We start from the raw sequence: 14,730 nt of genomic DNA on the forward strand, positions 1-14,730 counted from the left end.
ATCATGACCCAAACCGAAGGCAGAGGCTTTAACCCACTGAGCCACCCAGATGCCCCAGGTTTTATACTCTTGAAATGTGTTTCTGTCTATATAGAGTACCTGAATCTTTCCACCTTAATCTTAGCAGTACATCTTGCAAAAATATAATCTACAAAACCCACTGTTTCAGTGTGTCTATGCATAGGAACATCAGTACTCCATCCCATACCCGTTTCCACTTACTTTTTTGAAATCTTGGGGCAGTACTGATTTCTCTAGTGTAGCATAAAACCTTATGACTCAAGAGAATACATGATCATGTGTGCCATATTTTAAAATAATAAATGTAGTGTATAATGAATTACCCATTATGACTGGCCTTCCAGTCTGTGACTAAAGATACTCAACTTCATGATTCAGAGCATATTGTTTCTGGATTTACATGTCACGTTGATTAGAATGTAAAAGTGCTAGAGATAAGTAGAATTGCCATGTGAGAGATTGGAGATGATAAAAGAATGACAGGTTATGTAGGGGTTAAAATAGTGGCTTAAAAAGGCACACCCTGTTAGAAATCTGAGGCATAAAGAACACTTTTTCTTCCACGTAGTTGTAGGTCAAAGGAAATTTGAATCATGGGAGCACCAGTAAAACAGAGGTATGTAGGCTAGACCTTCTCAATGGCTTCCTTCTTAGTTGTCTTCCATCATTGGAGGAGTACATTTTTTTTTTAAATTAGTTTCTTGTTCCTGTATGTAGTTGGGGTAAGGCGTGTCTAATTCGAACATGGTCTGACACACCCATACTCAGCAACAATTGACTAGATGACTGTAAGCCAGTGATTCTCTTAATACCCCTAAAAATCCCAATTTGAAATGCTTTGGAAGCATCTGATAGGAAGACAAAAGTCTACAGATGGTTTGTTTAGAAAAAATCGGTTCACTAGACTTCTATCTTTATGCTCCAGATGATAAAATACCCCAAACTCTGTGTGTGTGTGTTTGTATAGTGCACAAGATCTCAACAACCATCAACTCACTTTAATGAACAAGCAATTTCTCTAAAATTCCCACATTTAAGTCCCTTAAAACACCGGATTGCTGATGTGGCGTTTTGGTTTAATTTTGGGGACAGGCACGGTAGGCGGTTTCTTTTGAGTCCTTGGATGGGGGAGCACTTGGAATGTAACGAAGATGGTGCCTGATACAGTATCACTTGCCTGGGTGCGAGGGTGAGGTGGATACATAGAAGGGAGAGTGGAGAAGGGAGTGGAAGGCAGTCAATGTCACCGTTAGCCAGTGTCACGGATTTGAGGAAACTCTCTGCCGTGCTCTGAATGGCTCTCGTTCCTGGGATCTAGAACTGACATTAATGCAGTTAGTGTTATCATTAAGCCCTGCCACGTGTAAATGGGCTCCTGTGAGATGGCCTGACATTGTTTCTATGGAAATATGTGTTGTCAGTTCCATAATTTGAAGAGGAAGTTTTTTGGTAGAATCCCTTATAAGCTGATTCTACTAGAACTAGGTATATGTTCTTAGGATTGTACGACCTATAGGTGCACGTGCACACACAAACACTCACATGCCACGTAAGTGATGTTCAGTCATTCCGGGGATTCATTATCCCTTTGGGGATGATAGCCATGCTTACATTGTCTTTTATCTTTGCTTTGTGACCTTTGATCCTTCATCAGTCTTACACATATTCCAGAAAGTAAGTAGGAGAAGGGAGAGGAAAACACTCAAATTTTTTCCTCTGAGCACTTTTTAAGTAGCCCTGGATAAGTTCTGAAGCTTTGGGAAGGTCTCCTCTGCTCCCCTCAATCCGCTGCTTCCACATCCCTATTCACCAATAATAGCTGTTTTTGAATATCTTCACTTTGTTCAAATTCTGCCTCCAAGCAGCGATCAAGATGTGTGTAAATGCCCATTGAGAGGATGGAGATATATATTTTCATTAAAAAGAGTGGCTGATATGTATTTTGTGTCTATTCTGTACCAAAGCTTTATGAGCAGATGGTATTTCTAATCCCACTGAGCCTGTTATTCCTAGGTGAGGGTTACTGAAGCTCACCCAGGGTAGTAGGGTTCCTTCCAGAGAAACAGAGCAAATGAGGCTGGGTGTGTGGGTGCACGTGTGTGTGTGTAGAGAGAGAGGTTTTAAAGGAAATGACTCACGTGATTGTAGAGGCTCGTAAGTCCAGAATCCACATGGTAGGCTGGTAGACTGGAGACCAGGGTAGGAGTTAGTGTTACCGTGTTTGTCCGAAGGCAGTCTGCTGGCAGAATTCCCTCCTCTTCTGGAAGTTCAGTCTTTTTCCTCTTAAGGCCTTTCCACTAGTAGGGTGAGGCCCAACCACATTCTAGAGATTACCTGTTTTGCTCAAAGTCTACCAATATAAATGTTAATCTCCAGTAAAACATACCCTCTGAGCAACTGTCAGACCTGTGTCTGACCAAATACCTCCTGGCTGTGGCCTAGCCCAGCGGGAAGATCCAGGTAACCATCACAGTCCCAGTGACTTCCACAGGTTGTCTTGCTGGCACGTGGTAGACGTCCTGTGAGAATCCAGATCTGCCTGGCTCTACAAACCTTTGCTCTTTTCACTGTGTTGTAGTACCTTAATTTGACCAGAAGCTTTCTTAGAGAACTGCCTAAGGTGTCAGTCCTTTTAGAACGGTTGAAAACTGATATCTGGGCAGGAAGGGAAGGTGATTTTGGAAGTGGCAGGAGCCAGAGGAATTGGGAGGGAAAGGTGAATTGGAAGAACCTCATCTGGCCAGTGATACAGTAGGGAAGAACTTTGGTTGGGATGGGAGAAGGGACAAAGAGGGGCCCATCAAGCTCAGTCTGTTCAGCACTTTGGCTTAGCCTAGATCTGGCTCACCTTTACATTAGGAAACAAACGAACTCTTCAATGGCAGGACTGTATCTTATCCTCATAGCTGCCTTATGTGCTCAGTAGAGTGTCTAGCAGTTGGTTTAGTGAAGTCTTATGTACTAAACTTAGAATAGAAGCATCAGGAATCGGGCTTAGGTCTTGGATGACTATGGGCTGGTGTGCTTTTGCATGTTTTCTAAGGGACTGAACACAACGTTGCCTTCCCGGATGTGCTGTCTCGTGTAGCCCGGTGGGTCAGAAGCTGCTCCCTGCCTCCCATCTGCTGTAGACTGGCCCTCAGCGAGGCCTGCAAGTTCTCACTGTCCTTAGGAAGGGCAAGAGCTGGCTTCAGCATCAGCTATGTTAAGTTCCTGATGTTCACCACGCCTGCTTGTTTACCAGACTGCCCCAGAACGATCCCTATTATGGCTCAATACAAGAAAATAAGTGATGTCGTGATTTTGATAATAGGTACCTAGGTTCAGTTGGGCGGTTGATTTTGGTTGAAATGGTTTCTGTTTACTTCACGCACACATACCTGATCTAATGCTTGCTGGAATGGACGAAGGGGCCAGATAGGGACAGGGAGGTTTGGGGCCCTGATTCTAAAACACATTTGGTAAACAGACTCTAAATCAGGAAAGGCGATGCCCTAAATCTACCTAAATTTGTTCTGAAGTATGGTATCTAACCCAGACTTTAGGGTTCATTTTATTATGACAGGAAAAGTCGATGTAGTCTTTTGTTGTTTCTTGGGTGACATCAGGCCTTATCTCTCTGCTTCAGCGGATACCCCTGTGATCTCTGAAGAGAAGGGGCCCTGTTACCGTCTGGTCAGTTCCGGAAGGCAGTGTATGCACCCTCTGTCTGTTCACCTCACCAAGCAGCTCTGCTGTTGTAGCGTGGGCAAGGCCTGGGGCCCACACTGTGAGAAATGTCCCCTTCCAGGCACAGGTAAGACATGACCAGCTGTATGCTCCTCCTATTCCTTCCCAGCCACACAAGGACCCAGGAGGATTCTGGCAGCTTGTGTTCCAACTTTTGGAACTTTTGGTTTCCAACTTCTAATTGATGTGTTAATAATACAACGTATTTTTATGTTTTGTACAAACCATGACCATAGAAGGTTGAATCAATGGAAAAGAGATTTTCCTGTTTCTCTGTAACATGACACTTCCTCTCGAGTCTAGCATTCAGAAGTGTGAAGAGACCAGAGACCTTGCTGGGCCGCGTGCCATCCTAAAGACTGGCCACGTGTCCCATGCACGGCCACGAGGCCCTGCGGAGGTGGACTCACTCACTCACTGGTTGAACATGTGCTTGTCACTTTCTCCACTTGCAAATGGAGGGAATTATCTTCACGACTGAATTTGTGCTGTGAAGATTAATAACTCAGAGGCAGATCCTGTCAGTGCACTGAGGAACTTCCAAGTCAGAATATTAATGGAAGTTTAATCGACTTACACTTTATAAACCTCATACTTTAGTTTGGTACATAGTTGCCTAAGGCCCTTAAAGGATAACTATATTTCTCTCAGTGCCTGACTCCTACCAAGGAGTCCTCAACTTCTCAAGCAGGAAGAGAAAGAAACATGACCTGCGAATAGCAGGCGTGATATTATCAAGGGAGGAGTGGTCCCTATTTCACAGCATGTGGTGACCATAAAAAAGTCTCACGAGGTGCTTGTTTGATAAGGTGCTTTCCACCTAGGGAAGTACATCAACTCTCACGGGGACTGTTGAATGTCTCAAAGCTGTAGCTTACACAGCAGCAGAGCAGCAGACAAGGTTTAAATATCAACGTAAATTTCATGATTCACCTTTGTTGGTGGTTAGGGTCAGAAAGAATTGACAAGGCAGAGGAGAGTATAGTGTTGATGGTATTTTGGTAGCTATGTAATTTTGGACACCTTCACGAGGGCCTGGTATCCCCCTGTGGGATTAGCTATTGAAAAGTAATAAAAATCCATGAAATAAATGACCTTCGGAATTTATAGATCCATTTCTCTTCAAGTTCAATTTTAATAGCTTTGTAACTCTTACATGATGCATAAATCAAGACGATGGATATAACACAAGGCAATTAATGATGTATTTTATGGTGACTAACATAACACAATAAAAACTTTAAAAATAAATAAGTAACACAAGACAACATCTTCGTGACATCCAGTAACTAAACTGGAAAATAACATTAAAGACAGACTTTTTGTACTTATCCAATTTTTGGTTATGTGGTGATTTTCCAACATTTGATTCATTAATACTGCAAATATTTGATAGGAAAACATGTTGTCTTCTGGAAACATCTGTTCTTTCAAGTAAGAATTGTATTTTATAGTTAAATTTAAGAATGAATTTCCACCATTTAATGCACAGTCCTTAGAAAAACACTGTTTTAGTGTGCTTCAAGGAGTATTTTAGAGTTTCCTTTTTATTGAGGACTAATTTTAGGTCCAGAACACTCAATAGGGGATCTCTTGTTGAGTAGAAGGGAGAAGTGACTTATTTTACTTTCAATTTGAAAAGTAGAAATAAAAAAGTTGACCATAAGCTCCTCAGTGTCTGCGTTTGGTAACTTGCCTCCAAGACCAACACCAAAGGGATTAGGTGGATTTTCCTTCTCAGGCCACACACTGCCTCGCCACCCCTGTCTTTCTCTTTCACTTATTCCTGGAGATGATGCAGTGGAGGTTAGCAGATCCTATGTGCCCAGTCTGCCTTTTTGTTTCTTTTTTTTTTTTTTAATAGGCAAGACCACTTTCCTGGCAAGGATAGCAGTCCCAGGGCACAGAACATCTCCTGTCCTCTGGATAATTAAGCCAGCTGGTCAAGATCAGGCTGTTGCCTCCTCATCCCTTTTTTTGAAAATAACTCCATTCTGACTTGGCATGTCCTGTTGTTCTTGACTTTTCTCCCTCATCCCTTTAGTTCTTTGCCGGATTCCTTTTCACTATCCTGAGACTGTCTTCAAAAACACTCCCCTTTTTAGTCCTTCTTCATCAACCTCACCATATCCGCTGATACGCTCCATTCTGGCTGACTCTTCAACTAGAAACAAATTATGAAAATTTCAGCATCTCATTTCCCTGACCAGTGATTGATTTTTTCTCTTTTAGCCTTCTTATTAGTCATCTAGTGTAGAGAGATATTTCTGAGTTCCTTGTTAATAACTAATGCAATTATACCAAAGCAGGAGGAAAAGAAGAAAGCCTGGTTTTTGTCGACCTTATACACATACCCTATGAAATATATATAGTATATATGGTATCTTCTGTATGTAAAAACCTTCTAATATATTACATAGATTCCATATATGTGATATATCATATGATAGAGAAAACTGAATGTAGATAATGTATATATGGTATCTCCTAATTGGTTGCTGATATATATAGTATATATGAATATATGCTCTCTATATGTGCTATGTAGTCTATATATATAATATTGATAAGGAATTAACAGATGGAGAAGTATTGAATAAAAGAAAGGGTTGGGTTTTTTTCTGTAAATATGCAAGTTTAAGAGAAATTCAAGCATTATGCATCTGTTTTTGAAATTTTTAAATGTAACTATATTAATGATGATTTACTAAGAAATACTCATCATGATATTTTCCTCTGTATAAGTTTTGCACTTTTAGATTTTTAAAAGGAATATTTTCCCATCCCAAATCTAGCTGCTTTTAAGGAAATCTGTCCTGGTGGAATGGGTTATACGGTTTCTGGCGTTCATAGACGCAGGCCAATCCATCACCATGTAGGTAAAGGACCTGTATTTGTCAAGCCAAAGAACACTCAACCTGTTGCTAAAAGTACTCATCCTCCACCTCTCCCAGCCAAGGAAGAGCCAGTGGAGGCCCTGACCTTCTCCCGGGAACACGGGCCAGGCGTGGCGGAGCCAGAAGGTGAGAGTGGAAGTAGATCGAGGACCCAGCCCTCCATCTTGTGTGTCTTTGGTTTCTCTGTTAATACCCTTCTAGAACAGGGTTTTTAACCTCAGCACTATTGATACTGTAGGATGATTCTTTGTGTGTGGTAGGATTTCATCAACCTCCTTGGGCTCGAACTTTTAGATGCCAGTAGCACCTTTTCCCCTCCAGGTGTTACAACCAGAAGGGTGTCCAGCCCTGCCAAATGTCCCTGGGAGGTAAAATGACCTCTGATTGAGAACCACCTCTGTAGAGTAATGTGTTTGGAGCAGGTAACGATATTCTGTGGTGATCTCAGGGATTGTTGGGGGCTACTTTGTCTTGGTGTTTATTCCTGAAGGGTAATTTACATCCTTTAGGGAATAACCCTAGTTCATTTCTTTGTCTAGAGGGCCATTTAATAAATTGTTACCTACTTCACTAAATGGAATCTACAATCTTAAAGAAGTTAAAGCGTTGATGGAGCTTCCATTGGAAATAGAGGGCAACAGACAGGGATCATGGGAGACCAATGAGGCAGGACAGTAGAGTCCCCAAAGGGATCTTGGAAATCACCTTGTGTAGTCCTTTCATTGACTTTCTGAGAAGCCTGAGACCTAGAGAGGCTACATGGCTTGCCAAGTGTCATATGCAGAATATGTAATGGGGCCGAGAAACACATTTTTCCAAGAAAGAGGGTATAGCTTTGTATTTTAGGAGTCTAGAGACAATTGACCTTGACTGTGTCTCTTTATATAAGCCAGCATATTCAATCCCTTGAATATCTTTATTATCCTAAGAATGTTTATCACAGATAGAAGGAGCAAACATTTTAGATTTATACAGAATATGTGTTTTCTTTAATGACGCTCCTGTTGGCTTCTCACAGTTTAGTGGGTCAGAATATAGGGTGCCCATTTATGGATTTTGTGAGGAGAGAAGGTATCTAGTTTAATAGAGAATCAGGAGCTTGGCTAAGCTGCCTTCTAGAGAGGTCTTTTTTTCAGATCTCTGAATTTTTCTGTGTTCTAGACTGTTGAATTTCACTTTTCCACTTGTGGCCCTTCTTGTTAGGCAGAGCAGGGAGGCCCTCACCTAGAATTGACAGTATTGACTGGTTTTCTCTACACTTGCGGTATGTTTGCAGATGTTTGCAATGGCTCATACTCTGCACAGGCAGGAGGAAATGGGCTCTGGTCCAGCTTCTGCCTCAGGACATCCTTGGTGGGTTAAGCAGGACAGACCGTTCGGTTGATTTTTTCCAACCACAAGAATATAGCAGCAGTGATAAGCCATCTGGTTCCCTCATTGCTTTTGGAAGTTAGGCATCTACCAACACTGTACACTAATGTTCATGGAGATGATGACTAATGAGAAAAACCCCAGTAGTTGTTAATCATAAGCTGGAGAACTAATACTAAAGGCCGATTAATGAGAAGCAAGTCTTTCTAAATCCAAAGGCATAACCACTCCCACTGCTTCTCAATAGTGTTATGATTGTGTAATATGTAATCTGTTCAATATACTGATGCTAATCTCTAATTAGATTTTATTGGCTTGTGATTTCTCTCCCTCTAATTTAGTTAGCTTATCTTACTGACGATGCTTGCGGGGCTTCAATAAAGATTACGAGTACAGTACCCAGTCTTAGATCTCTTATTGAAATAGTGGCTTCCTTTTTTAACATTAACATCCAGTATCATATATTATGTTAAGGATAAGTACATGGCCAATTAATGAAAATGTTTTTTGATATGGGAAGTTCCATAAAATTGAGATCAGACCTAAAATAATGAACCAGAAAGTATTGTTTCCTTTAACCTGTTCAGTCAATGAGAGAGTTGGAAAGAGTTTCATCACATCTACCTGAACTTTGGTAGTTAAGGAATGATGTAGCATGGAGTGTATGTCTGTTGATCTTGTGTAAAATTCTCCAAAATGGCAGATGACCATAATTCTGCATTTTATTTTGTTTGATTCTTAATCCTTTTGGAGTGACAATTGACTTTTATTGCTTTTTTAAAATTTAGCCATTATGTGGTGTATTGACTTAGATTGTACTAATGCCCTTCTTTCTTTTCTGGTTTTAGTGGCAACTGCACCCCCTGAGAAGGTAATTCATTCATTATTTGCAAGTCTTTGTTTTTTGTTTTTACTATCAAAATGATTTTCTTTTAGAATACCTATTGATATTCTATGGATTCTTAAAACTTAAATACAGTAACATGCCTAGTATTCATTATTTGGTGTGAGGAATTATAGCATTCATTCAAGAAATACTTAGTGAGCACCTATTATGTAACTGGCACTATCCTGAGTATTAGGATAACAATCGAGAACAAATCAGACAAAACTCCTTGTTCTCATGGAACGTGAATTGTAGTGAGAGAAAACGGTGGGACTGATGGAATCAGAGGTTTAAACAGAATTAAGGTCAGTTCATGGCCTGGACTGTGGATAGAAAGAAAGATTATATGCAATTGTGAATTCTTATATATGTAAGAGTGGAGATATATATATGTTCCACATTTTCTCATATACTGAGTGAAGTACTTCTTAAGTCAACTAAAATTTAACATGCGTGGTATTTGGTTACATTAAAAGAACAGAGCTTACTTACCCTTGGAAGTTACAACCCAATACTAGAATATTGGCTCTTAGAAATTTTAGAGAAATATTAAGTCAGCCTTCTGTTTTTTTTGGCATAAAAATGGGACCATGAATTGTGAGATTTATTCATAGGAAATATACAAATTTGCTGGATCTAAGCCTTGTTTATGTAATATTGTACCCCGTCTGAGTCTTGCTTTGATTCTTTAATAACATGAAAATTAGATCATTATTAAATCTTCACACCCAAGTGTTAGAATTCAGATGGCACGAACACCTATAAATTATTATAAAAGTTTTTAAAATTTTTAGCTTATGCATATGGGATAGAATAACTTCAGGGTTCTACCTAAGTGCTGAAAGAATCCAGAACAATAAAGACGTAGGGTTTTAGAGTGACAGCGGCCAACAAAGAAGAATGTTGTTATATTGACACCAAAAGAAGTAGAACACATGTGCATATTTTATATGCACATTTACAGCTCCTGGATTGTGTTTCTAAAGGTCAGCAGCGTGCAGTGGTTTGCAGTTTTGTTGATTTTGAATTCAGTCTTGGTTGATATGTGGAAGCAATCCTTCAGGTCATGAGCAGACCAGCCAGCTCCCTGATAACCTATTTTCTTCGCTGTTGAGGACGGAGTTTATGGTAACTCTCATTAAATTCTGAAATTTACAATTTACATTGTAAATTTTTTGGAGATGAGACAGTGAGGAAAATGCCGTCATAGTCTTTGCAGTCTTGACTCCTCGTGGAGGTCTCATGATGTTAAAGATGGATGAAGAGAAAGCAGGGTAGCCTGTGGGTGGGAAATTATATGTGCATAGGTGCAGTGGAGGAGATAGCAAGAGGTCTGTTGGGGGAACAGGGGAGGCTTGGTTAGAAGGAGAACTTGGGGCTGCTGAGGAAGGCTTGAAATCCAGCTGCAGCTGTAATCAGGGTGGGATACTGTGCTTCTCTCTCTTGATTCCACTTGTCCAGTGGAGAAGGAGCATTGATTAGGAAGTCTGCTGCCCCGTGCTGATGGGGGAGATGCTGTCTGTAAGTCTTAGGAGTGCATAAACACCTGATGGTGGTCTGTTCCTTGTGGGCATTGACCACGGGCTGCAGGGAATGGGTTGCCATTTTGACTGATTGAGGTCCCCTTGAATAGGTAATGGAAGATTAGTCTGTATTCTTAAGATGGAAAAATGTGGGGGAAAGTAGTAGGTGCTCAGTCTTTATGGAAGATGAATCACAACAGAATTAACCGAGATAGGGAGATGAGGGAGCTTAAGAGACCAGTTAGATGATTATAATAAACAGGATGACACAGAGAGTCCAGACCAGGGTAGTGGGGGCTGTGGGTATGAAAAGGTCAACAAATATAAAGAACAGTGCAGCTGGGCAGGGCTTGGAACGAAGAATGGAAGAGCAGGGACCATAGTGTGACTTGCAACATGATTTAATGCCTGTGGCATTGACAGACACGCAGACCACGGAATGAGAGCCTGCAGGGCTTTGGCGGGGATGGATTGGAGGTAGTCATGGAAGATCGAAATGGAGTCACTCTAAAGACTCATGCCTACGAAATTGGGTCTTTGATGAGCTACCCCGGCAGGATATCTATTTTATGAAAAGCAAAAGAGCAGATCGTTGATATTAGGATGGCCATGAAAAGGGAAACAGACCTAGGGAGTAAGCTTTGGGGAAGATAGCAGTGGTGTGCAGGGCAGCCAGGACCAAGTAACCCAATGAATGCTTCTGAGGACGTGGGGCGTGGGCATGCTGGCCCCAGCTGCTGTCTCTGCTGCTTCAGTCTGCTGGAGCCCCGAGCAGCTCTAACTGGAAGCTACATCACAAGTGCCCCCAGTCTGTGTTTTCACCTCCGGTCCAGAGGACGGGAGGGGGCCGCTGGACGCGTGAGGAAGCCCCGGGTCCAGGTCCCTGTGTTTGTGTTGCTCTGCTTGACTACGCTGAGAGCTGGAGGTGCACAGTTACTGGATGGGAGGATCGAGAGAGGCCTTACTGACTGCCCGGCTTAAAATACTTTAATGTATTGTGTGTTTTTGGTTGACACACGTGCTGTTCCCGTTATTTACTCTGCAGAGTGTGGCTGGTCATCTTGCTAGAACAGGGTACCATGTCCATGAGAGGACAGCTTAGTTCTCCATTGGAGTTTGTTTTGCCTTGTTTGAGACCAGATGTGGGCCCCTGAGCCACATGTTTACAGTGTCTAAAGGGACCTTTTGCTTTGGACCCCCCCGGGATACAGTTGGGGGTGTGTACATACATCAGCACCGCTGGGGGAATCAAAGGCTTGCTTTAGTCGCAGCTCAGCATCACTTCCTATATGCATTTTCCCCCCACAAAACTGCACAGGTCATTGTCGAGTGTCTCATGATACTTGTTGGCTTTCTAAGAGTAGAATCAAGTAAAGATAGTAATGTGTGGAAACTGAAGATAATTCCTACTTTCAGTTCTTGCTCTCTCTCTCTCTTTTTCTTTTTAATACAACCGCCCAGGAAATACATTCATTGGATCAAGAGAAAACCAAACTTGAGCCTGGTCAACCCCAACTCTCTCCAGGCATCTCAACTATTCACCTGCACCCACAGTTTCCAGGTAACCTCTGTTGATCTGAAGAATATTATAATATTCTTAAGAATATTAATATACTCATAATGTTAGGGTAAGGGTGGTCTTGTATGGTTTAGAATGGTAGAAGGAACTTAAGTCTCTCATGGTTTTCAGTGGCCAGGAGTAGGTACATATTGTTAGAACACTTCTGAGGGTCATCATTTGATGAAGGCTCATTTTTCCCTGGCTTCTGAATTGTTCTCATATATTCCTGCTGAATGTTGAAACTGAGGCTATAGATGACTACCAGGGGCTTTCGGGATCTATAAGAGTCCTTTGTATCCAAGCAGGACTATGATATGTTAGTAGACTTAAATTACGTTTGCATTTTGGAATGGGACCTCCAAGCACCTAACAGGCTTTAATTTTTTTCATCCCCTCCTTTCTCATATAGTAGTGATTGAAAAAACATCACCTCCCGTGCCTGTGGAAGTAGCTCCCGAAGCTTCTACATCAAGTGCCAGCCAAGTGATTGCGCCTACCCAAGTCACAGGTGGGTGTGGTGGTACGTGCCGCAGCCTGTGCTTGAGACGTGGGGTGAGCCTCCCATCAAATGTGGTATCAAAATTGTACCAAAGATATGAGATGGCTCAGGGCAGGTTAGTCATAATAGCAAATCTTTGGAAATCATCTAAATACTGTTAAAAAGCAGGAACACTTAAATTAATTATGGTACATATACAGTGAAATATCTCATAGTTTTAATACTGTAAAAGGCTATTTAATGTCATGAGGAGATGCTTCTGGCAAAATGAGCAATACAGAACACGGTATGATTCCAATTTTATTTTTTAAATGTTTACAAACACAGAGAAAGATACAGCACATCCAAGGGACTCCCTCTTGGGGAGCTCAGTGGGTTAAGTGTCTGCCTTTAGCTCGGATCATGATCTCGGGGTCCTGGGATCGAGCCCCGCATTCTCCCTCTCCCTCTGCCCCTCCCCCTGTTTGCACATGCTCTCTGTCCAAAAAATATATAAAATCTTAAAAAAAGTAAACAAGTAAAACACAAAAAAATACATGAATTAAAAAGTATATCAAAGTGTTCAACCATTACCAATTCATAGGATCACAGATAATCTTTGTTCTTTGATTTATTTTTATATATTTTCAAAATTCTTTATAATAATTTTAATCATTAATGACACATTATAAACATTTATAGTAATGTGAAACAAACCAGTGGCATAAAAATTAATATCCTTAATGTATAATGAGCTCTTATGAGTCAGCAATAAAAATACTAATAGGAAAATGGGAAAATAATAAAATCAAGTAATTTATAGAAAAAACATATAATAGTAAATGTCAACCCATAATCAAAGAAATGCAGATCAAAATAATTATTATCAAATTAGCATTAATTTTTTACTAGAGTAAAATTGAGGGCAGACACATGGCTGAAAGGAATGTAAACTGGTTCACCACTTTTGGAAAGCTCAAACTGGCATAATGTATGAAGGATTTTAAAAATAGGGCGCCTGTGGGGAGGGGGTTTGGGAGAAGGGGGTGGGATTATGGACATTGGGGAGGGTATGTGCTTTGGTGAGTGCTGTGAAGTGTGTAAACCTGGTGATTCACAGACCTGTACCCCTGGGGATAAAAATATATGTTTATAAAAAATAAAAAATTAAAAAAAAAATAGGGCACCTGGGTGGCTCAGGTGGTTAAGTGACTGCCTTTGCCCCAGGTCATGATCTCAGAGTCCTGGGATCGAGCCTCGAATTGGGCTCTCTGCTCAGAGGGGAGCCTGCTTCTCTCTCTCTCCTTTTGCCCCTTCACCTGCTTATGCACGCTAGCTCTCTCTCTCTCCCTCAAATAAATAAAAATAAAATCTTTAAAAAAAAAAAAGAGTTTATTTATTTGAGAGGGAGAAAGAGACGGAGAGAACACATGCATGAGCAGGGGGAGGGAGAAGCAGACTCCCCGCTGAGCAGGGATTTTTTTTTTTTTTTTCCCACCACCCACGACGATGCGGGACTCAATCCCAGGACCCTGAGATCATGACCTGAGCCAAAGGCAGACAATTAACTGAGCCACCCAGGTGCCCCAAAAATATTCAGAACTTTTGACCCAGTAATCCTATATTGAAATATCTAGTGTGAAGAAATAATGTCTCTGAAGACTGAGATAATGATTTATATAAATGGATACTTGCCACAGCACCAGCTTTAATAGAGAAAAAGTAGGAACAATCTAAATATTTAACTATAGGGAAATAGATAATTATGTTACATCTAGGCATTGGAACATGATGCCATGAAATACACTATTTTTGAACAATTTTTTTTGAAATCTAGCAGAAAACGGTCACAAAATGCTATTAAACACAAGACAAAGTATATGAAAATAAAGGAATGGAGAACACCATACCAGTTATTTTAAAAAAAAAAAAAAAAAAAAACAGGGGCAACTGGGTGGCTTAGTGGGTTAAAACCTCTGCCTTTGGCTTGGGTCATGATCTCAGGGTCCTGGGATCAAGCCCCACATCGGGCTCTCAGCAGGGAGCCTGCTTCCTCCTCTCTCTCTGTGTGCCTCTCTGCCTATTTGTGATCTCTGTCTGTCAAATAAATAAAATCTTTAAAAAGATTTTTTTAAATAAATAAATAAACACCTTATACATTGAGAAAATCCTGGGAGAAAATATGCCAGATATTAACAGTGGTTGTTTTTTATAGTAAGATCCAAGAGATGTGGGGGGTATTGTAGAATATTTTCTATTTTCCA

At 40.9% G+C, this 14,730-nt stretch overlaps 1 protein-coding gene across 11 annotated transcripts in view; it reads left to right on the plus strand.

Moving 5' to 3' along the window:
- Positions 1 to 14,730, plus strand: part of LTBP1 (latent transforming growth factor beta binding protein 1) — a 406,687-nt gene that overhangs the window by 266,149 nt on the left and 125,808 nt on the right. For 6 of the 11 annotated variants that reach the window (XM_032352967.1, XM_032352969.1, XM_032352971.1 and 3 more), the window contains 5 exons: positions 3,650 to 3,817; positions 6,546 to 6,773; positions 8,867 to 8,889; positions 11,889 to 11,988; positions 12,398 to 12,496. In XM_032352967.1, the coding sequence (XP_032208858.1) occupies positions 3,650 to 3,817; positions 6,546 to 6,773; positions 8,867 to 8,889; positions 11,889 to 11,988; positions 12,398 to 12,496 (618 nt within the window). The remainder of the gene's footprint in view (positions 1 to 3,649; positions 3,818 to 6,545; positions 6,774 to 8,866; positions 8,890 to 11,888; positions 11,989 to 12,397; positions 12,497 to 14,730) is intronic. The other 5 variants (XM_032352970.1, XM_032352972.1, XM_032352976.1 and 2 more) reach the window with 2 other exon arrangements.

Source organism: Mustela erminea, chromosome 7 (assembly GCF_009829155.1).
Source record: "Mustela erminea isolate mMusErm1 chromosome 7, mMusErm1.Pri, whole genome shotgun sequence".
Taxonomy (NCBI): Eukaryota; Metazoa; Chordata; class Mammalia; order Carnivora; family Mustelidae; genus Mustela; species Mustela erminea.